General features: G+C 35.7%; 2 protein-coding genes across 3 annotated transcripts in view; one reads left to right on the top strand and one right to left on the bottom strand.

Moving 5' to 3' along the window:
* The window catches only part of LOC134674464 (proclotting enzyme-like), a 61,193-nt gene that overhangs the window by 10,260 nt on the left and 25,908 nt on the right, over positions 1–25,025 (bottom strand). The window contains exons 4-7 of one of the 2 annotated variants that reach the window (XM_063532542.1): positions 22,884–23,162; positions 20,547–20,640; positions 570–677; positions 92–268 (exon numbers count right to left, since the gene is read on the bottom strand). In XM_063532542.1, the coding sequence (XP_063388612.1) occupies positions 92–268; positions 570–677; positions 20,547–20,640; positions 22,884–23,162 (658 nt within the window). The remainder of the gene's footprint in view (positions 1–91; positions 269–569; positions 678–20,546; positions 20,641–22,883; positions 23,163–25,025) is intronic. The other variant, XM_063532543.1, reaches the window with a different exon arrangement.
* Positions 6,579–7,818, top strand: LOC134674473 (uncharacterized). The gene has a single exon (XM_063532560.1). The coding sequence runs from the start codon at positions 6,603–6,605 to the stop codon at positions 7,803–7,805; it is 1,203 nt and encodes a 400-aa protein (XP_063388630.1). The 5' UTR covers positions 6,579–6,602; the 3' UTR covers positions 7,806–7,818.

Raw genomic sequence — 25,025 nt, 5'->3', positions numbered from 1 at the left:
CGTCAAACTTCTATGAAATTAAGACGTACTTATAAATAACACGTGCACTGCATGGGATATCAAAATCGCTGGTCTAACTCTAAAAGCTTACCAATTTAATTTGCACTCCCTCCACCGACGTTCTAAGGTTATGTTTTCCTAGATACACAGTAAGGGTGTTCTGGTTGACCACGCGACTGGAGCCCTTGCGCGTAACGCAGTGAGCGGCTGTGATCACGTGGCTGCGCGTTACCAGGGTCCCGCCGCAGATGTACTTATTGTCAACCGTCTGAAAGAAAAATCATATGAATTATCCGATCACAAGCACATCATACTTCTGGATCACTGGCCTTACGGGCAATAATAATGAGGCATGACAGGGGCCAGTGCAGCGGTGTGACACCGCGACAACGCGATTGGTTGATGAGTTCGCATCACGCGCGCTATTGGTCGCAACTAGTTGCGTTAGACTGCACGATTGGCTGGAATTCGTGAGTGACACCGCTAAACTAGTACCATTTTTAGCGCCCGTAAGGCCCGTCCTCAATGTTCTGGATGATAGAACTCCGTTCAAGAGTTGAATACCTTACCTGTGTTTGGTATAACGCTATTTGCCACGGCCACTGCCCCTCCAGAGTTGGCCGACCGTTCACCACCAGCGGGTTGGGGTTGTTACGCACCACCTTGCCACATTCCGCCTGAAAACAATTATATTTATGGGTCAAACAGATCACTGTGTTACGTCTTTCCTGTAGACATACACAAGCGTTAAGGGCTATAAAGGTTAATTTTCTTATTTAACCCTTATCCACGTGAAAAGGTCCTCCTTTTATTTAGAGAACTATGATAGAATCATTACTTACATGCCCATAACCTGTTAACTATTGCCCACAGGAGAGAAAAATGTGCAGTTCGCGCGACCACACTAGTTATCTCTCCTGTGGGCAATAGTTAACAGCTTGTGGGCATGTAAGTAATGATTGTATCATAGTTCTCTAAATAAAAGGAGGACCTTTTCACGTGGATAAGGGGTATAAGACAATTAACCTTTATAGCCCTTAACTCTTGTGTATGTCTACAGGAAAGACGTAACACAGTGATCTGTTTGACCCTTATGCTAAGTATACTAGGTACTTATACTATGAACGCTACATATACACTGTTAGTGTTTAAAAATGGAGACCTAGGCTCCAATGATATGATATAACTATACCTATAGATAGGTTATACTCATACATAAGGAGCACAGAAAATACCTCCAAATTTATTTCTGTACCTGCAAAGAAATCTAATGATTGATTCATTTTCGCAGTCCAATCATTATAATAAATTATTGCTAGGCTCCCGAAAATATCGCGCGACCGCGCGAGTGACTATAGTTCGTTTTTATTAGCAATAGAAATAAGGTAAACAATCTTGATGTGTCTTTTGAATGAAAAACACATTTTAATAATAAATTACTGCAAATATGTAACAATTATGAATCTAATACGATCACTTATAATCTTCTGCTTTCATAAATAATAGTTTTTGATTTTTAAAAAGCGTCTTTCAATTAAAATACATGTCAAGATCGCTTACCTTCTTGCAAGTTCTTTCTAATGCGAAACAAACGAAGTATAAAATATGTGAGTATAATAATAAAAACGTATTATTAGCTTTAGCTTTCTTGGATTCACGTATGTGGATTAAATAGGCAACTCATGATGTGGCAAGTCAACTTTGTTAGTACATATATATTATATATTATATTATATTTCAGCCTATATACGTCCCACTGCTGGGCACAGGCCTCCTCTCTTTATATAGTACATATATAAAGACGATAAATTTGAAGAATGGACGGCGAAGAATTGATCTCCCATACAATACATATACCCCCTTATTCATAAAACTTTACGGGCCTGATTTAGTTAAATTATGTTTTATCCCTTTCTTACAAATACGTCAGTCTTATACTTCGTTTTTTTTAGCATTAGAAAGAACTTGCAAGAAGGTGAGCGATCTAACGTGTCTTTTAATTGAAAAACGCGTTTTTAAAAATCAAAAACTATTACTTATGAAAGCAGAAGAATATAAATAGACCAGCGGTGGAACAAAAATGGGTTTTGATAACATTAAAGTTTTTTCTTTTTTGATATGTTATTGTAAGCATGTTAAATAACATTCATGTAAAAAGTTAGAAAATTTTAGGTGGAGCGTTCGGCCATATTTAAATTTTCAATTTTTGCTAAATAACTATGTAAATATAAAATTAAAGTTACAAGAAACTTTAACATATTCAATAACACTTTAATTTATTCACAATATTCGGTTTTTAGAAATCTGGAACAGCTGCTTTCTGGTGAACGTAAAAACAGGAATTATTATGTAAATACAGAATTAGAGTAGCTGATATTGCAAAATTACGATATTATCTATCAACTTAGTATACATGTAAAAAGTTAGAAATGTAGACAATGTGCTTGTCTAGATATTGATTTCTCGTTAAGCAGTATAGCCAATATTGAATTAAAGTTTGTAGAGTTAATATTACACGGTCATAATAAAGATCTTACTTCTCACACAAAAGATTAGAAATATAAAATCACGGCGACACTAAATACTGATACGTAAGTATGCATTCCGAGCTTATATTAAGTTACATTTCAAACGCGCGGCGTTTGCGCGCGCCGCGCTGTGCGCCGTGGCAGGAGGCAGCGATCGACGGTCGCGGGCTACTTAGCGGTTAGCGCGGTGCCCTTAAAAATACGCAAAGCGTTTATAAAATTATTATCAATGGTAAATAGTTATTTTACACAGTACACTAATGGAAACTTACCTTCCCTTATTTATTTCTATATGTACTAGGGATTGCCCGCGGTTTCGTTTACGTAGAATTCGTTATCGTGTTAAGTATAGAAATAATAGATACATTTGAAAATTATTTTAGGTGCATTGTCATACAGATAACTACCCTTGTTAAAGTATTCTTCAAATTCAATACACAGGTGTCATTTCAATATAATTTTGCGTAATTTGGCGCTTTTAGGTTATAAATGACTAGCGACATACATTTTATAAGAGCGATCATCTCCGATAATATTTACTTTATCATAAAATCAATTTCAAACTAACGTTATTCAATATATATCATTTTAAAGTCAATATTACCAACCAACTGATCCAATTTACCTACGGTAACAACTCAAAATTTGCATCAAATTAAATGCCACTTTTCTTATCCGTTTCGAACAATCAAGAGGGCCTTTACGAGCTGATGTGGTGAAAATTTTATTAAACCTTCGTCCCTTGAAACCTTCACTACGCTCAAGGTTCAACTTTACGAACCACTCGCTCCGCTCGTGGTTCAATTTTAGAATGTTTGAATTTGTGAATGTGCTTCCTGCCTCGCACAGCCAAACTGTGGAATGAACTGTCCGATACGACCTTCAAACCTTCAAAGACCCCCATCTTAAAGGTCGGCAACGTGCTTGCAACCCTTCTGGTGTTGCGGGTGTCCATGGGCGGCGGTAATCGCTAACCACCAGGTGATCCGTCTGCTCGTTTGCCTCCTATTTAATAAAAAAAATTGTTTCGCTTGTTTGGGTATCAATATTAGCACGAGCGGTTAATCAACAACTTTTCCCCTTGTAAAACAAATAAATAAGGTAGGTGAGGTGCAGGCATATGAGGCCCGGCGGGTAACAAGGCCCAGCATTCAAAAATAGCAGTTGCTCCCTATTATTCCCAATTATTCTGAATTTGTACTTGTTGCTAAGAAGGCCCACTGTCAGTGCAGGTAAAAAGGTCTAGTCCCGGGCCTTATTGAACGTATGAGATGAAATATTAGATTAAAATATTTTAAGATAATTTTCAATATTTTTAATCTCTTATTAATAAGGTCGATTTGAAGAAACTTCTATGAAATTATGACTTATAAATAACACTTGCACTGTGTGGGCTGTCAAAATTGCTGCAGACTTTTCTTGGTCTAACTCTAATATTTTTTCACTTGCTTTATTGACCTAAAGACGTTTTAAAGAATCAAAAAGTCTAATAACATTGAGGCACTTATACTTTTTAAAGGCAGTAACTAATTACAAGTGACTTTTTTTTGTTAATACATAGGTCGGTGGAATTTCCATGTTTGGCGGTCCTCCGCCTTCTCTTTGACAGCCCGATACGACACGACGTTGATCTTTTCCTTTATTTGATCCATGTACGCTCTCCTTGGTCTTCCCCTCTTCCTGTTTTGCTTCAACTTTCCCTTCTATGATATTTTTGATAAATTCGTCGTGTCGTATCAGGTGCCCAAGCATCCTTCCTCTTCTATTGTCTATAGTTCTTAACAAACTCCCCCTCTCTCCTACTACATAGGCCACACTGAATGTTTTGCACTATTGGCCACTGGTAAACATTTAAATTATGAATTGTATATTTAAAAAAAATACAGGCTTTTGATTATGGAATGTGACAAATGTTGGCGACAAATCGATCGTCTTTTGTTTTTAATGGCTTGTCAAAGTAAGTCAGTGCGTTGAACGTGGCTTTAACGCGAAAATATTTTTAGAGCTATGATTTTGTTATGATTTTAAAAGTTCGCTTACTCCGCTTGTGTAGTGCTTGCCTTCAAAATGCTTTTGGGATTGAAGCACCACATCTGAGCATCGTGAGGCGTTGGTATGGTGAATTTAGTAGAGACAGTATTATTCTAGGTAATGATTTTCGTGATGGTCGACCGTCCACGGCGATCATTCAAGGAAACGTGGCTACTGAGAGACGACTCATTGAAGAAAACCCACGAATCACCTATGACGAAATTTGAGGACAATTAGGGATAGGTTCAGACAAATACAAAAGATTTTACAAGAATATTTAAAAGTCAGGAAGCCTTGTTGTCTTTGGATTCCTCACGAATTAACTTCAGTCCAAAAACAGGTACTTTTTGACTGGTGCCGAGAAATGCTGCGTAAGTATATGCAAGGAAGTTCAAATGCTGTATATAACATCGTTACAGGAGATGAAACCTGGATTTACTGCTACGATCCGGAAAAAAGGCATTAGTCCAGTCAATGGGTCTTTCGAAGGTGACAGGAGGCCCATACAAGTTCAACAAGCCAAAAGCGTTGCCAAACATTTTGATCGTCTGTTTTTTTTAAACGCGACATTTTTGTACCGTACTTTTAAATAATAAAAGAACGTTAAATACTGAGCAGTACACTATCATTTGTGTGCTCGCAGTCATTGAAAAAGACCGCGAGAGACGACCGAGAAGCCGCATCCTCCTGCGTCATAATAATGCGTCCACCGATACCGCAATAAAGGCAAAAACATTTTTTAATTACGAAAACGTGGAAAATGTCTCTTATACGGATTATAATCCAGACATTGCACCCTGTGACTTCTATCTATTTCCCAAAATTAAGGATTTAATTTGGGGTTTGACATTTAAGACCCCGGATAAGGCAGTTACTACGTTTCATCACCACGTCGAAAAATTGCAGTCAAGTGATTGGGCCTCATGCTTCCAAAAATGGTCCGAGCGAGTGAATATATGTGCATAGAATGTAAAGGGAAACATTTTGAGAAGCAATAAATGTATTATTATGGTTATAAATGGTTTTATTCAAAAGTTACGCAAAACTTTCAGTATGCGTAAAACCACTTCGTTCGTTTCCTTTTCTTTTACGATAGAATTGCGAAAAATCGATATTTTGCAACAAGTTGTAGAGGTGTAAGTATAGCACGTAAGTACTAATGTTTATATGTGTGTAATCTCTAGTATATAAGGCTAACGTACTCCAAATAAAGAGAGTTCATCTATGACTTTCGTTGTTATCACTTGTCTCCAACTCCCGTCCCTACATGGCGATCCTGCCAGTAGCCGCGGTGAGCGCGTGTTTTAGTGTTAAATACCGCGGAATAGTTCGGACAATTAAATAAAATGTGCGGGACAAATTCTAAATAAGCTTCTGACATGAAGCAATGGACATATTTTTGTATGTTTGTGTTTTTGCAATAATTTCTTTTGAGCCGTGTCATTGACACTTCGTAGTGCGTGAAAACCTTTTATGGACCGAGCGTGAGTCAACGAACGTTGCACCTTTGTTCGCATAAATGGGACAGATGGTTAGTACGAACTTTTGAGTGGAAATTGTGAAAATGGGAAACACCAGGTCGACGGCCACACCATCTGCGCCGAGTCAAGACATCTTGACTCAAGTCGGATACGAGAACGTGATTGAGCAAAGTCACGACAACGTCGTCGAGCATGTTGGCACCACAAATTGGTATCTGTTCCTGCTCCTGATTGCTGTGTGTCTGGCCTTTGGGTTCCTGGTCATCAGGTACATCAATAAGGCATTCAACAAGAAGATCGAGAGACGAGCTCAGGCAATTGCTTTGAGCATGAGGAGTGTGGGGCCTACCAGCGTCGTCTGAGGAGCGCGCGTCACGTGAGTGCTGGGTAGTGCGTAATAAAAGTGCAAGTGAACGGTTTAAACATTATGATGTGCGTATAAGGAAATTTAGTTCTTACGGTAAAACTTACCTACTCGTAATATTAACGAATTACATTTAAATTGAATTGTTACCTATGGCTAAATTCACTACTCGTAATATTATTAATTATATTTTACTAAATGGCGGAAAGCCTTTCTGTATTATGCAATGAACTTAAAACTATACGCACTTACCTGTGTAAAATTGGCCCTGACCGTAGACAAGGTGAAATACTTACTATAAAGTTAGAGGAGGCTAATCTTATTGTGGATAAATATAAAAAATTAAATAACGAAGTGTCAGAACTCTTAAAAAAAGGGTTATTGCCAAATGAGGAGGTAACTTTATTTAATAAATTGTGCACGACTTTTAATACACTTCATAAGGAAATTTTGAATTATTGTCAGGGAAGTAAAGACACAAGTGACACAATGGGGGAGTCATTCGAATTAAAAACGGCCTTGAACTTGTTGCATGTAATGACCGATGAAGAAACTAATACAAAACAGCTCATCGACGGCATTGAGTATTACAGCACTATTTTAAAGAGTGACGACCAAAATAAACTTATACAGTTCGTTTTGAAAAGCAGGCTATCGCAGTCGGCCAAGTTAAAATTAAAATCCGATTATGATACATCAATCGAATTGATTCAGGATATGAGGAAAGTTTTACTACCAAAAAAATCTGCGACTGCTATTCAGAGCAAGCTGCACACTATTAAGCAGAATAATCGAAGTGTAAAAGATTTTGGGTCCGAAATTGCAGAGTTATTTGTAGATTTGACTATTTCACAGGCCGATGGTAATTCTGACAGTTTCAAGGTTCTTAAGCCCTTGAACGAAAAATTGGCGATCAAAAAGTTCGCCGACGGTTTACGAAACCGCCGATTAAGTACCGTTATTGCAGCAAGGAATTTTGAGTCGCTAAAGGATGCGATACAGGCAGCTCAAGAGGAGGATGACGTCACCGCCGGCTCGACTTCAGGTGAAATTCTAGGTATGTCGCCACAATTTTTAACACGTGGACAACCATCTAAGGGGCCGTACCCCGGACAGTGGGAGTTTTATAATAGTAGTCGAGGACCAAGTCAACAATTCTACCCCCGAGGCGGCCGCGGCGCACAGTACAGTTACGGTCACCGCGGCGGCGGGGCTGCCACCTATCGTAGCAGCAACCGAGGCAACTCCAGGGGCATGCGAGGGCGACAGTCAGGTAATTATTCCAACAGGAATAGTAGTCAGTGGAACCGTCCGAGCATGAAAATGATGACTCAAACTGATACAGTTCCCCCGGTAAACTCAAACGACGAAAATGACGTGAATACGTTTTTTCGTGACTAAAATACTGTCAATATTAACATGCGATAGCACTTTGGTAGCTATATTTAAAGTTCAAGATTGCGATAGCCACTTTCTTATTGACAGTGGAGCGGCAATTTGCGCAATAAAATTAAAATATCTCAACCTGTTAAATATCCCATACCATAAAGAGAAGTCCACTGTAAATGGCATAGGAGGTAGCGTCGACGTATTAGGGTACGTCTATTTAGACCTAGTTGCGAACGGTGAATCATATCGTCATAAGATCTACGTTTTCGACTCACTGCCGTGTTTGGCTAATGGGATCATAGGCAATGACTTTTTATTTAGGTATAGAGGAGTCATAGATTACGACACGAGTTCATTGGCATTAAATACAAATGGAGGGTATAAAATATACTTACCCTTACTTAATATTTCTGATACAGATCTGTCTTACATTATTCCGGCCAGGTCGGAATCTATTCATTACATAAAAACAGAAATGACTGATGAATGTGTTGTGTGCACGGAAGAACTTTGTAGTGGAGTGTTTATCGCTAATACAATTGTTAAACCAGTCAATGGAACAATACCAATTAAGATTTTAAATACGACGGAACAACAAGTTGATTTGAAAAATATAACACCACAAGTAGAAAGGTTACAGAATTATGACTTATGTACGTTTAGCCCCATGCGAGGGGATGCGAATAGGGTAAAGGAATTATTTTCTCTACTAAATTTGAATCATTTGAATCCGGATGAAAAAACCTCCATAGAATGTATGTGTGCAAAATTTTCCGATGTTTTCCATCTGCCGAATGATAAGTTAACTACCACTAATATATACAAGCAAAAAATACATTTAAAGCCAAATACATCTCCAGTTTTCAAAAAACCCTATAGAATACCACATTCTCAAAAACAAGAATTAAATAAACAAATAAAAAAGTTATTAGACGATGGAATTATTGAACCTACTCAAAGCGAGTGGTCAAGCCCAGTGTTACTGGTACCAAAAAAAAGTTTAGGAGGAGAAAAGAAAAAATGGAGGTTAGTTATAGACTATAGGCAACTTAACAACCAAATTCAAGATGATAAATTTCCTTTGCCAAATATTACCGAAATCCTAGATTCGTTGTCTGGATCCATTTACTTCTCTCACCTTGACCTATTCTCAGGCTACTATCAAGTATTATTAGACGAGGAAAGTAGAAAGTATACAGCCTTTTGTTCTGGCCAGTATAGGCTAACCAGGATGCCCCAAGGATTGAAGGTCTCGCCTGGAGCCTTTTCCCGGATGATAACTGTGGCTATGTCAGGGTTAAATTATGAAAAATGTTTTGTCTATTTAGACGACTTAATTGTGTTTGGTAGAAACTTAGTAGACCATAATAAAAATCTCATGGACGTGTTTTCAAGACTCCGTAAAGTAAACCTTAAGCTAAACCCTGAAAAATGCGATTTCCTTAAAAAGGAAATTCTATATCTTGGCCATGTAGTATCAGAAAAAGGTATACTACCTGACCCAGACAAATTAAAAGTTATGAACGAATATCCGATACCAAAAAACGTGGATGAAGTGAAACGTTTCGTTGCGTTCGCGAACTATTATAGGAAATTTATTCAAAATTTTGCCGAAAAAGCTTATCCACTAAACCAACTTTGTAAGAAAAACGTAGAGTTCAATTGGAACGCGCAGTGTCAAAAGTCATTTGAAAGTTTAAAGGAATCTCTTCTCACGCCTCCAGTTCTTTCATATCCCGATTTATCAGAGAATAACAATTTTATTTTGAAAACAGATGCTAGTGGTTACTCTCTTGGCGCGATTTTGGCAAACAGCGATGTAAGACCGGTAGCATACACAAGTAGGGGTCTCAATAAGGCCGAACTAAACTATCCTACCATACAAAAGGAGCTTTTGGCGATTGTGTGGTCCATAAAATACTGGCGGCCATATTTATATGGCAGAAAATTTACAATTCAAACTGACCACAGACCCTTGATATATTTGTTTAACTTAAGAGACCCATCGAGTAGACTATTAAAATTTAGACTGGCGTTAGAAGAGTATGACTTCACTATCGAGTATGTAAAAGGGAAAAACAATGCGGCTGCAGACGCGTTGTCCCGTATAAAAATGACGTCAGATGAATTGAAAGAGATGCATGTAACTGTTATTAATGTAATGACTAGATCAAAGTATAAACAAATCATGAAACAGAACTCTAGCAATTCGTTGGCTGTAACTGATTCTAGAAGCGATTGGCCTGATCATCCAAAAGTGATAGAATTAAGTAAAAAACCGTCGAATTCGGTAGAATTATTGTTCAGTACTAGCCAAGAACTTGTAAAACAAGGTTTAAAAAATGAAGTCAAGTATAAAAGTAAGACATTGTGCTACATGCCTGCCAAAATGGCAATTTATATAAACTCACACGCTCAATCACAAATATCGCGAGCCGACTTTGTGAGAGAACTTGAGGTATTCTGCAAGACATGTCATGTCGAGCGAATATATATAATAAAAAGTAAAAATAATTATGTTTTTGTTAATAAACTAGCGCAAGAAATAAATAAAACAAAGGATTGGACCGGTCCGTCATTATGCATATTAAGAGATGTTATAAAAATAACTGACAATGATGACAAACAAGTTATACTTAACGATTTTCACTTATTACCTACGAGTGGCCACGCAGGTACAAGGAGAATGATAAATAATATTAAAAAATATTACTTTTGGTCGGGTTTAGAACGCGACGTAAAACACTATGTAGAGCAATGTAACACATGTAAAAAACAAAAATACACGTGTTACACCAAGGAACCAATGGTCATAACGACCACTGCAGATTCAGCATTTGATAAGATATATTTAGATTTAGTAGGGCCCCTAGATAAGGATAGTTATAATTATTCATATATTTTAACTCTACAGTGCGAGTTATCGAAATATGTAGAGACGTATCCACTGACTACTAAAACGACAACGGAAGTAGCTAAAGCATTAGTAAATAATTTTATCCTTAGGTATGGTATTCCCTTAGAGATTGCAACTGACCGAGGTACAGAATTCATCTCTAACGTTATGACGGAGGTTTGTAACTTACTCAAAATCAATAAAATACAATCTACAGCTTACCACCACGAAAGTATTGGCTCGCTAGAAAATTCCCACAAACATTTGGCTACCTTTTTGCGCATCCAAACCGATTGTCACCCAGAATCATGGAGTGATTGGCTCCCTTATTGGTCATTTTCATATAATACTTCAGTCCATTCCGAAACTAAATACACCCCGTACGAACTAGTGTTTGGTAAAAAGTGCACTTTGCCAAGCAATTTATTAACTAAAGTTGACCCTCTGTACAATCATAATAGTTATCCGTGTGAGTTACGATACAGACTACAACTTTCTCAAAAAGAGGCCAAGGAAAATTTAATTAAGAGTAAAATAGTACGTAAGTCAAAATATGACAAAAATATTAATCCTGTAACATATAAGAAAAATGATTTAATATTAATTAAAAATGAAAATCGACTTAAGATGGATCCATTGTATTCGGGACCCTATGTAGTTGTAAGAGATTTAACGCCTAATGTAGAAATAGAAAAAGATGGAAAAATAGATATCGTTCACAAAAACAGAACGAAATTGTATAAATCAGTATAATAGTAAAAAAAAAAAAAACCTTCCCTAATATGAAAGTTTTTTTTTTTTCTTGTGAATGGGAGGTGTAGAGGTGTAAGTATAGCACGTAAGTACTAATGTTTATATGTGTGTAATCTCTAGTATATAAGGCTAACGTACTCCAAATAAAGAGAGTTCATCTATGACTTTCGTTGTTATCACTTGTCTCCAACTCCCGTCCCTACAAAGTGACGAATTTTAAAACACGGTCAAAGGGAGTGTTTTAACGTGCTTATTATAGCACCGGTGTCGTAATGTAGCACCAGATGTACTGTAAAAATTATGTTAAAAGATAATACTTACTGTTACGAATAAATATTTATACTGTAAAAAAATATCCCACCAAACACATTTTCATGTAAATTTTGTTGCTAAGACGAAACCATAAGACTAGCACTGTCAAAAAGTTGTCAGATCTCTTGTCGAGCCAAGCTTCAAACTCTACAAGCCCTAACTTCACTAACTCTACACCTTAGTCAAAATATGTGGCTTGACTGTTTCGCTACCGCCACATGGGCATAAGGTGAAAAATTTATTAAATTCATTATTTTTAGGGTTCCGTACCTCAAAAGGAAAAATACTGAACCCTTATAGGATCACTCGTGTGTCTGGCTGTCCGTCTGTCACAGTCTATTTGCTCCAAAACTACTGCACCAATAAGTTGAAATTTGGTATACACATGTAAGTCTATAGCCCAAGGACATACATGTAAAGTAAATAATAGAAATTCATATATATATATATATATATATATATATATATATATATATATATATATATATATATATATATATATATATATATATATCAAATGAAGGGGCTCATTGTAAGAATGTCAGATATATTTATTCATAATTTTAAAATAAATAGTTTAGAAGTTATTTAAGAAAATACGCAAAAAATGACCATTCCGCCCCCCCCCCCCCCCTTATCTCCGAATCTACTGGGTCTAAAATTATGAAAAAAATACACATATTAGCTCTTTTCCTATAGATGACAGGAAAACCTATTAGAAATGTGCAGTCAAGCGTGTAGGACTTAAGTACCTAGTTTTCCGATCCCTACGGGTTTTTTAAAGACATTTTACTCACTTTTCTCTAAAAAAAATATATTGTTAAAAATTGTGTAATGTACAGAACCCTTGGAACGCGAGTGCGACTCGCATTTGGGCGGTTTTTGTATTATACTTACATACAATAGTTCTTGTAGAAACGAAACGGCCAAGCCACTCACTTTTGGTGTAGAGCTAGTAAAGTTAGAGGGCTTGTAGAGTTAGAAGCTTAGCAAGAGATCTGATAACTTTTTGACAGTGCGAGCCTTATGGTTTCGTTTGGGCAACATTTTACATCAAAATGTTTTTGATGGGATTTCACTTCTTTTTGTAAGTTGTTTATGACAATCTTCCATCCCCTAATTTAAAGGGTTGGGGGTGATTTAATATTAAAAATCCTGAAGTAAGTATCTGGGGGCATCTGTTACACAATGTACTTCTTACTGATTCCCCATATAAACCCTTCACCCCGTAAGGGTAAACTTTGGGGTTGAAATCTGCCTTCACCCCGTAAGGGTAAACTTTGAGGTTGAAATCTATTCTATATCCTTCCCCATAACAATACCTATCTACATACCAAATTTCAACTAAATCGGTTCAGTGATTATTGATTTCCCATACAAAATTAAACCCCATCTTCATCCCCTTAGGGATAAATTTTTTTTGAATTTATTTGTTGTTTGTGTACTAAAACTATCTTACATACCAAATTTCAGCTTCTTAGAGGACTTCAGGAAGTACCCGGTATTGATGATCATCAAGTGAGTGAGTCAGTGACGAAATCGAAGTTTTTAGATATGAATAAAATCTAAAGTATAAGAGCTATGCAATTGATATGCTTAATAAGTCCGAGAACTTTGTTTATCTGGTATAATCCAACCCCAAGTTATGAGGGTTCCAAAAAACGACAAAGCGCTTCGAGAAAAGGTAGATAGTGCCCTTGCGCTTTTCTCGTCTTGGCGGGGGCACTGCCGTGCCCCCAGATGTTAAAGGATGAGACTACTGTAACTAATAAAGATTTATGTTTAGTTACCTACTATTTTCGCGTAAAATAGACAATTTTTATATCTTTAGTTATTAAGACCCAAAATAATTATTTTCACTTATTATAAATAAATCCTCCTGTTATGAAGTATCAAATATTGTTATTTGTATATGTATAACTCTTAAGTTAAAAACAATAAAATCTGTTATTACCTACTGTCAAAATGATTATTTTTTGCGGGATTAAGTAATACTCTGGTAGTGTTCAATAAGGCCCATAATAGGACTTTTATAAAAGGTATATTTTCCAAGAGTATCGTAATATTTTTATAACTATTTTGGTATAATGAAGAAACTTAAATAAATGAGAAACCTATTTGAGTGAGTTTTTCATACTTCATGTCCTGTTTATTAAAAAAAAACCATTTTAATTTAAGGTGAGGCATACGTATTCCGTGTGGGCCGTATAGGCATATACGGCCCACACGGAATATACAATAAGGTAAGTGAGGCCACTTACCTTATTGTATATTCAGGATGTATACCGTGTAATATTGAGCAGTTGGTTTATAATATACATATTATGATATTGACGTTGAATAGGACAGGACATGACAATAGGAACCAGAAATAGGTATAGTTGGTCAAACCAATTTGTCAGTAAATAAAAACAAAAAACTATATTCATCCTTTTCTTTTGGGTGCTAGTACTAGTGTAAGTCAAAGATAGTATGATGATTCTCCCTGTCTATGTTTGAAATGAGACAGTCCTTTGACAAACTATGTATAGTTTTATCATTTATCAAACATTACGCAGATACCACAGACTAATAGCCCCTACAATCACATTTGGCAACAAACGCATAGCTCACTACCCCGTACCTCGCTGTAATAGTGCATGGTCTAAAAGGCATTTTTCATTTTTGGCACCATACTTATATAACAAAGCACACAAAACCCTTAATATAAACAACATTAGTAATTTTCAATTAAAAAACAAAATTAAGATTTGGTTAAAATCATTAAGTTATACTGAAGCAGAAGAGCTATTACGATGCGTGTTCTAGTACATACATTCTAAAATAACCAGACACACACGCGCGTAAACACACAGAAACACACACATATTCTAAAAATCAGACACAGAATACTCACACACGCGCGCGTACACACACATCACAGTTTCATCTTTCTTTAAAATTAATTTTAATATTGTTAATAAATAAATAAATATTAAATAAATATTATACGACATTTTTACACTAATTGGCTAAGCCCCACGGTAAGCTCAAGAAGGCTTGTGTTGTGGGTACTCAGACAACGATATATGTAATATATAAATACTTAAATACATAGAAAACAACCATGACTCAGGAACAAATATCTGTATCATCATACAAATAAATGCCCTTACCAGGATTTGAACCCGGGACCATCGGCTTCATAGGCAGGGTCACTACCCACTAGGCCAGACCGGTCGTCGGTCGGTTAATATGTCATATAAAATGTCTAACATTGTAACATTACCTACGCTTGTAATTGGGAAGGAACTGGCTCTTGAGACACAGGGAAACCTACTTTGAGAGCCAGGAACCAATGTTATGTAACAACTCAAAGTTGCAATAAAGATTATTTTATTTTATTTTATAGTAAAAAATAGTTGTGAATATCTTGTACATTTTTATTACAATATTAGTCAAGATAATGAAATATAGCTGGTCAAGCAAATCTTGTCCCAAAAAAAAGGCGCGAAATTCAAATTTTCTATGGAACGATATCCCTTCGCGCCTACATTTTTAAATTTGCCGCCTCTTTCTACTGACAAGATCCGATTGACCAGCTGTAGGTATTTTTACTTAATAAGATATTTTAATTTCACGTAATGTCCGCATATAATTTATATATGTGCACGGTAAACAAACAAATGAATGATAAGAAAAGACAGACAGTGTTACTGAGCGGGAGGTGGGGCGAGGGGCGAGGTATAGGTAGGCTATGATAGGCTCTCGAGCGCCGCGCCGGCGACGGACGGACCAGCGCGGCGTATCTATGAATTTCGCGCCTTTTTAACTAGATTTTACTATTACAATGCAAGCTACACACAGAAATTTCTTACTTTCCATATATACGCTGCATATATTATTTTATAGTAATAGACTTATTTTTACAGACTCTAATTCAATATTAGATCTTATAGGACAAAAACGCATATTAATTCTAAAGCATATATCTTATTCTTCTAGCTTTTTAGCTTGCCTATTAACTTATAAATTTAGATATGTTGTTGTGGATTAATTAAACTTTAATTCAATATCGACAAAATAATAAGCTAATTGTAGTTTGACAAAGAAGCACATTAAAAAAATTTCTAATAATTTTACATTATAAAGCGTCATACATATTATAAACAATGGAACTTAAACATTGCACTTTAATTCAATATTAAAAAATCATTACTAAAAATATATAAATACCTAATTTATATCTAACGCTCGTTCTAACTTTTCATCATATATAGCATATATGCTTAAAAATATGTCCTATATCAGATAAGTATCACTTTTTCAACTTTAGAATTATCAAAACTTTTCGTGCAAAAATCAGGTCCCACTATTGAGCTAAAATGATCGTATTAGATTCATAAGTGTTACATATTTGTCGTAACTTATTTTTAAAACGTGTTTTTCAATTAAAAGACACATCGAGATTGTTTACATTATTTCTAATCAAGTAAGGACAAACGATTATTAAATAGCTAATTGAGGTTTATTATGAATAAGGGGGTTAGTATGGTTAGTATCCCGACTTGTTTGACGTGAAACGTTAGTGTGCAGTCAGACATGCAGGGATTCGCCAAATGAAAGCCTCCATTCTAATAAGTTAATTTTTTCTGTTCGGCATTAGGCGAATCCCTATATGTCTGGCCGCACCATTAATTAGGTGAACTTACCGTTTTATTGTTAGTGCCTACATATAAGATATGATTCACTTACTAAAAATAAGTACCTACAGTTTGATTTGAAATAAAAACATGTAAACCTAGCTTTATAGTAGTCTTGAGCGTTATCACTTGTCGCGTACGCTACTGTCTCGCGAATTACCTATGTACAATCTTGTGTAACCTTACCCTTACAATGATAATAGGGTATTATATTATAATCAAATAGTGTAGTTTTATTGACTACATTATTTGATCGTGTAATGTTTTCATCTACCTTCAACTGGTTTAAGGAGCCATTTGAGGGTAGATTTTGTTTACTTTTATTTAAATACCTAAAGATACAGAGTATAGTGATTCCTCGTGGAACATGGAACTCATCAGTCAATAGTAGATTGTACAACAAGGGCATAAAGTGACCCATTTTTACCCGAGGCAATTATTTACATTTATTTAAAAATTGACATTTATGCCCTTGTTGTACACTCTGCTTTCCACTTCGATTGCGAGGAAAATAAATTATATTTTTCACGGCAATTTACACCACGAAATTGTCGTAAAGCGAAAGAACATATAATAATATAATATAATAATACATAAATAACCAATTCCCGCCAACTAACTTTTTAATTTTATTTTTTATTTTCAACATGTGATCAGGGTTTGAGACGCTTGATTTTCTGCCAAGTCAAACATTTCGGAGCATTTTTGAACGATAATCGACTCCTATTTTATGTGATTTACTAAATTTAATGACAGAAAATACGGATTTCTAATAAATTGTAGCAAAAATTAAATAATATAACAAGTTTTGTCATCTACACAATTTTATCGCTCAGTAAAATTGTGCAATATGTTTTAACTGTTTGGCCGTTGAGACCGATTATATTATTATTATTATTTGGAACAAGATGCACATGTTGTCCACCTAGTTTTTAAGTGTAGTTTGTAAATGTATATAGAGTTAGTGTACTTATATGGAATAATTTAATTCTGAAATAAATGATATATTATTATTATATTAGTCTTAGAAGAAAATTTCACTTTTATGCTCTAGAGCATACAATGCGTTTTATGTCGTCTACGCACGAGTTTTATATGTTTTACAAGTAAATTTCGGTCTCCCAGATATTTAAATTTAATACTACCCAATAATACACTTATAATATTATAATACACTTATAACTTATAAGATTATAAACAACATGTTATATTGTGGTTAGAAACGATTATATTCATATTAAATCCTTAAGTGGATTTTAATGTTGTCAAACACAAGAGATGATGTTTAACTGTGAAATCTCACGAATTAATAGCTTAATCCATTTGAGATACTTTAAAAAAAAAAAACTATTCGTGGCTATACAAACATTATGGTTATTATCATTAATTCATTATACTCTGTGTCTTTAGGTATTGAAATAAAAGTAGACAAAATCTACCCTCAAATGGCTTGAGGTTAGATGAAAACATTACACGATCAAATAATGTAGGTTAAAGTCAGGTCGTTCAGTGACTGCTGCAGGCGGTTTTGTATTTGGTTGGTTAACCAATAAATGTTATAACTACCCGAAAATTTACAAATTGTTTGTTTACTTTTATATAAATACTTACCTAAAGATACAGACTATATATAGGTTTACAATTTTAGAAACTTTTAATGGTCTGTGAAGAGGTAGCACGAATTTTACGTCATTTGCCACACTTGTGGATAAAATGCAACTTTTCCATCGGTTTTTAGAAATATCAAGAGAGCCTTTACTACCTGGTGTAAAAACCAGACAAGTGCGAGTCGGACTCGCCCACCGAGGGTTCCGTACTTTTTAGTATTTGTTGTTATAGCGGCAGCAGAAATACATCATCTGTGAAAATTTCAACTGTCTAGCTATCACGGTCCATGAGATACAGCCTCGTGACCGACAAACGGACAGACGGACAGTGGAGTCTTAGTAATAGGGTTCCGTTTTTACCCTTTGGGTACGGAACCCTAAAAAATAATACTGACAGCTTGTTTGCAACAACAACAACCTACCTTAAGTAGCATAATTAAGTATTGTGTAGGCACTCTGTATAAAATTAGATACAAGCAACGAATACAATTAATATTAAACAGTTTTTTGCTCCTCCGTTGAAGCGTTCCGCGGGTTTCGGATTAAGATCATACTGATCTCTTTGGCCTCGGAATCGAAACGACAAAAGTGTATAGAGATGCCTTGACGCATAAGTTCTTTTATAACTATGGAAATACTTAAAGAAAATACGGAGCAGAATACCAAACACTACCTAGAAAACCACAATAATGTGACTCTCAAAAAACCCGTATTGCATTAAAATAGGGTTGATTTTTGCATGGCTTCGGTAGTGACTTTGGCTAGTTTTTGTATAGTGCTGGTGCCATCTTTAATCCCGATTGTCATTTATTTATAAGTATAATCCAGCTTGTGGTAGCAATTCCAATTTTCTTAGAAACTTATTCAGTGTTTATACTTAGAGTAACTACGCCACTCTAACGTGCCCTTTGGTAATTGTAGGTAGGTAGAATACTTACCTACCTACAATTATTATTTAGAGTCAATGATTTCAATATCATACTTATATTAAAAAAAGCGGCCAAGTGCTTGTCGGACTCGCCCATGAAGGGTACCGTAGCAGCAAGTAATATGATATTAGAAACCTCATTATCATTTTTGAAGACCTATCCATAGATACCTCACACGTATAGGTTAGATGAAAAAAAAAAAATGAGGTTCAGTTCTAAGTATGGGGAACCCCTAAAATGTATTGTTTTTTTTCTATTTTTGTGTGAAAATCTTAATGCGGTTCACAGAATACATCTGCTCACCAAGTTTCAACAGTATAGTTCTTATAGTTTCGGAAAAAAGTGGCTGTGACATAGACAGACAGACAGACATGACGAATCCGTAAGGGTTCCGTTTTTTCCCATTTGGCTACGGAACCCTAAAAAGAACTTCGGTTCAAGTAATATGGCAAATAATTAAACATATATTTACATAGAAAGACTCCGATATTTGTTATCACCATACAGCAATGATACTCGTACTTTGGTATTAATATTAATATCAAACTGTTTTCAAATATTACGAACGTTGATTCATTGTTTTCTCGGTCAATCGAGTTCAAACTCTTGTGAATCATATTGATACTAAGTATATATTATTAATCTATCACTATAATATGATTATTACAGGCCAATTCTAGTTTACTCATCTGTATGGATATGATGGTCGTTCTTGTCTAAGTGACAGCGTGATAAAACGATGTCCGTCACTTTCTATCTCACGGTGTTAAAAAGTGACAGTTATTTTATCGCGTGGATAAAGATGGATAAAGCCATCGATAATAAGCTGGCTGTACTGATATGATGCTGATATGTCAGTGTCAAAAGTGACGTGTTTGGTTGAAGTAATATCACTTTTTTGATAATTGACACTAACAGTCTCATTTTCATATCAGTACGGATATGATGGTCGTTCTTGTCTACGTGACAGCGTGATAAAACGGTGTCCGTCACTTTCTATCCCACAGTGTTAAACAGTGACAGTTATTTTATCACGTGGATAAAGATGGATAAAGCTATCCATAATACGCCGGCTGAAGTAGTATGAGATCCTTAGAGCATTTAATAACCGGAGTCGCCTTTTAGAGCTTATCCCTCTGCCGAAAACCTTGCACAATTATGCAAGCTACTGTATGGACTGACATGGCTATTTGTACGTTACGTACAAATACAAATCATGTAGAAATAGCAATACATTTGACGGACCCTTCCCCGCAAAAATCGGCAGACTTGTACAGTAAATGACAGCCATGACGTCTCCAGTTACTAAGTGCTCTATCTGATTCCATCGTTCTAATCAATTCACTGTCAGTAGTAATGTCATTTCTAGCGTCATTACTTTGACATAACTCCAATACTGACGAAAATTATTTAAATAATCTTCGTTACTTGCCGTCATTCCTTCATGTCAATCCCTACAGAATCAGTAAAAACGTCATTCCATCAAAGTAATGTCAGTATTCATGATAGTGTCGGGGCCATACTATGATGAGATCTAATAAGTTTAGATTTTGGTAATAAGTAAATAAACATACCTGCCCTCTATTGTTATTGTTATAGTTGTTATTGTTGTTGTTAGGCCTGCTTGGGACGATGAACGTAGGTTGCCCGCCTGAGAAATAGTCGTTCCTGGAATGAAAACAAAAAAATTACTGAAGCATTTCTATTATTCCTAACTTTAGAATAATGAAGCCTATAAACTGAAATAAATGTCATATACTAAGAAAAAGTGACCAAGGCCTCCAGTGCCCCAGGCTGGAATCGAACCAGCGTCCTCTGCTATCGCGGCAGGTACCTTTCGGCCACCGGGCCACAGCGGCATAGGTCGAATTTTTCCAAGTAAATATATGCACTTATGGGGCCCCCATGAAGCCTATAGTCTGTATCTTTAGGTATTTAAAAGAAAGTAAACAAACAATTTGTAAATTTTCGGGTAGTTTTAAGATTTATTGGTTAACCAACCAAATACAAAACCGCTTGGATCAGTCACTGAACGACCTGACTTTAACCTACATTATTTGATCATGTAATGTTTTCATCTACCCTCAACTGGCTTGAGGAGCCATTTCAGGATAGATTTTGTTTACTTTTATTTAAATACCTAAAGATACAGAGTATAGAAAATGGTAGTAAGAATAAAATTAATATTATCATATAAATTTACTTATGATTAGGTAGATGTTAGATGGGTGGGGATATTTGCTCTACAGTGCAAAGCTGGGTGGTTCTACGGTCTATATGAGAGACAATGTTATGCTTATAAGTTATAAGCATAACATAACATAATGTTATAAGTTATAACATTAAATCCGTCTTTTGTAAGTTCGATTTCCTTTCGTACAATAAAAGTTATAAGTATCTAAGGTTGAAAGATGCCACGCTTTCCATCCACTCCAATATTAGTATGCACATATTTTTGTAAGTACCTATAGGTAAGTATTGTAAAAAAGAATCCTGCATAAAATATAATCGTTCTGTGCGGAATACTATAATTCGTTTTTTTTAGCATTAGAAAGAACTCCACAGAAGCAAGCATACAGTTTTTATCAGGCTCTTTAATTGTTAATAATTATTGAATTATCTTATGTAGCATGGTCAATACATATAATTTACTTCAAATTATTACCGCTAAAAGTGCCGGATTTGGAAACACAAGCTTACTTCTGCGAAGTTCTTTCTAATGCTAAAAAAAACGAACTATAAAAATATGAACCGATCAAGTGTCAGTCTAAACAAAAAACAATTGTGATGGTAAACAAGAACGGCCCGATTCAAACTTTCAGATACGTCAGTTAATAGATCTAGAAACGATATCCATGGATTAGATGTCAGTGTCAGATGTGACGTTTCTTCAAACAAAAACGTCACTTTTGACACTGACGCATCTAATCCATATCGTTTATAGATCTATTAATTGACGTATCTTAAAGTTCGAATCAGGCGGATATTCTCATGTAGGTAATAAAATAAATTACCATTTCTATTCAACAGGAAACATTTTATTATTCCCTCTGGACTTGCTCCTAAATGCTATAAGAAACATGTAGGTACGAGAATTCATGTAACAAGGTACTATTGTATGAATCATTGTGGTTTTGCACGCGGATGTGTAACTATTATGTTACAATCATTAACGGATATCGAGGTAAGGTCATTAATTCGTAATTAGCTGGTTTTTATTATGATGTAAATAGCCGAAATACTTGAGATTTCTTTATGACCCTATATCTCATTTATGTAGGTACATACACTATAAAACACAAGAAACACTTAATTTTAAGACCATTAATTTGCGAAGTCTGTAATTATTAGTAGAATTTTGAATTTCGGACGAGTCTTAGGGCCAAATGCACTATCCCTCTAACCCTAGGTTAAGCGGTTAAACCGTTAAGCCAGTGTCATATTGTACTGGCATTGTAACTCCAGGTTTAACTTGTTAACCCCGAGTTAGCGAATGGTGCAAGTAAATGTCTTTAAACTTTTGTTAATGTTGTTAATGCCGTAAGAAAGAAATTAATTGGTCAGTTAATAATTGTGACGTCCCACGGGTAAAGGAACCTTATGGCGGTTGGCGCTTACGCTATAATTAACTATTATTAACGCCGCTCCAATATTATTGCGGCGCTATGCAACGTAAGTGCCAGTCGCCATAAGGTACCTTTTACCGTGGAACGTCACAATTATTCTGAGGTAAACGTCCTAGTGTTTGACTACCTCCCTAACTACAATACATAGATGACTGTCCGTTTGTCATAGCTTTTTATATGAATTTAAGCTTTGGAGCAGGGTCTAGTGCTAGGACATTCACATGGCAGTGCCATGATGGCACCCATTGGAGCAGTGTGAAACACTGGGACATTTACGTTACCTACCCATCATCATCATCGTCGTATCTACTCGTAGTTGTGGTCCTCATGGGTACCGCTGTAGTCAGCCGGTACCCGTTGTCCGGTCTCCTTCTGTCATCGTTCAAGCTGCTACCAGTCTGAGTACTGAAGCTACCGGTATTGGTACCGAAGCTTGAGCTACCGGTATCGCTACCGAAGCTGGAACCGGTACCGGTATTGGAACCGAAGCTGGAACCGGTACCGGTATTGGTACCGAAGCTGGTTTGCGTGCCAACGCTCTGGGCTGGGATTTGGCCACCACCGCTGTTAACAAGCATGAAAGTGGTTATGTACTACGGTGGAAGCATAAAGGGTGCACTACTAGGGGTGAAAGATAGGCAAGGGAGGTGGCTAGACTACAATGTTATATACAAATAGTACTACTTAAATTCTTACCAAATATTCACATTATTTTGTTAGGGATTACGAGTATCAACTGTCAACAATGATTTCTGGTTGAAGAAATAAAGGAAGACGACATAACAACTTGATAACAAGAAATTACTATCTGAATAGGCCTCCCAGTAAAGTCGACAGTATGTTGACAGGTTCGGATATTTTTCAGTAGGTATAATATAATACAGGGTGATTTCTGGGTCGTGATCCAGAACCACTTTTTCTGACTCTGTAAATGATCCACATTATCATATCACCCTGTATAATATATAAAAGCAATAATATATCCGATACTCGAAGTATCTCTCGAGAGAATTATCCATTACTGTCTACTGGAATTCATTTTCATATAGGTATGCTGTCGAGATATATATTCATGAAACAGCGAAGTCTTAGTAATAGGGTCCCGTTTTACCCTTTGGGTACGGAACCCTAAAAATAGTAATACAAATACCCTTTGTTCAACAATGTTCAAAATATTTTATAACATATTTGCGTTGTATAGAGGTATTCATCGTAAAGTGCTTCGAGCACCTACGATTTAAATTATTTAGGAGTCTACGTATTTTATGTACTCTAAAATGTTAAAAGAGATATTCCACAGTCAGGAGCCTTGTTGAAATTTAAGTGGGTACATTTTATACGAGGAATATGTATTCAAATTTAACAGTCCCGTGTTGAGTTTATTTTCAACAGTTTGCGACTCATTTTAGTAATAATTTGGGGAAAGGAAGCGGACGTTCGTTCACATAATAGACACAAGCAAATTACTTACATAATAATATTTGAAGTAGATAATTAACAAAAATATTACTAGAGCCGTCTGCTACAAAACTTAGAATTAATTTAGAAAATAAAAATATTGAGATTTTTTTTAAGATCATATCGCAACTTTGAAAGATATTAAGAGTTAGACCAAGAAAAATCTGCAACGATTTTGATAGCACACGCAGTGCAAGTGTTATATTAAACGTCAAATTTCTATGAAATTATGACGTGTAAATAACACATGGACTGCGTATGATAACAAAAGACTCGTTGCAGACTATTATTGGTCTAACACCCGATGTTTGATTTTTGCCAAATTTTCATTTGCTCGAACGCGTTATTTTTCAAAACAGATAACTTTTCTAAACTTTTGAAAGGCATTCTGAAAAGAAGCCATAGAGATAAGTTAAAGTTGTCAATCCTTCTAAAAATCGAACGGTTAAAAAAACCGCGTTCGGTCAGATAAAAATTTGGTAAATTAAAAATTGAACAAATAATGTTTCGAAGATGCGATCGGTAACAGTACATTTATAGTCTGTATCTTTAGGTATTTAAATAAAAGTAAACAAAATCTACCCTCCAAGGGGGAGCCCTTTGGAGCCTAGTAGGCAAGAGGTGTAATGTAATGTTTTCATGAGGATAGATGAAAACATTACATGATCAAATAATGTAGATTAAAGTCTGGTCGTTCAGTGACAGATCCAGGCGGTTTTGTATTTGGTTGGTTAACCAATAGGTAAATGTTATAACTACCCGAAAATGTACAAATTATTTGTTTACTTTTATGTAAATATCTAAAGATACAGAGTATTTGTATGATAGAAAGGATACGGGCACTTTACATCCCCGAAAACCGAATCGCGACCTAATTTTCAAAGGACTCAGCCAACAAGGCAACTCTTAATTTCAATTGTATCTCAATTTCTACTCCGATGCGCCTAAATAATACAGATAATGTTTGAG

The sequence above is a fragment of the Cydia fagiglandana genome, chromosome 20, assembly GCF_963556715.1.
Source record: "Cydia fagiglandana chromosome 20, ilCydFagi1.1, whole genome shotgun sequence".
In the NCBI taxonomy this organism is placed as follows: domain Eukaryota; kingdom Metazoa; phylum Arthropoda; class Insecta; order Lepidoptera; family Tortricidae; genus Cydia; species Cydia fagiglandana.
This window is presented reverse-complemented; position numbering and strand designations above follow the sequence as displayed.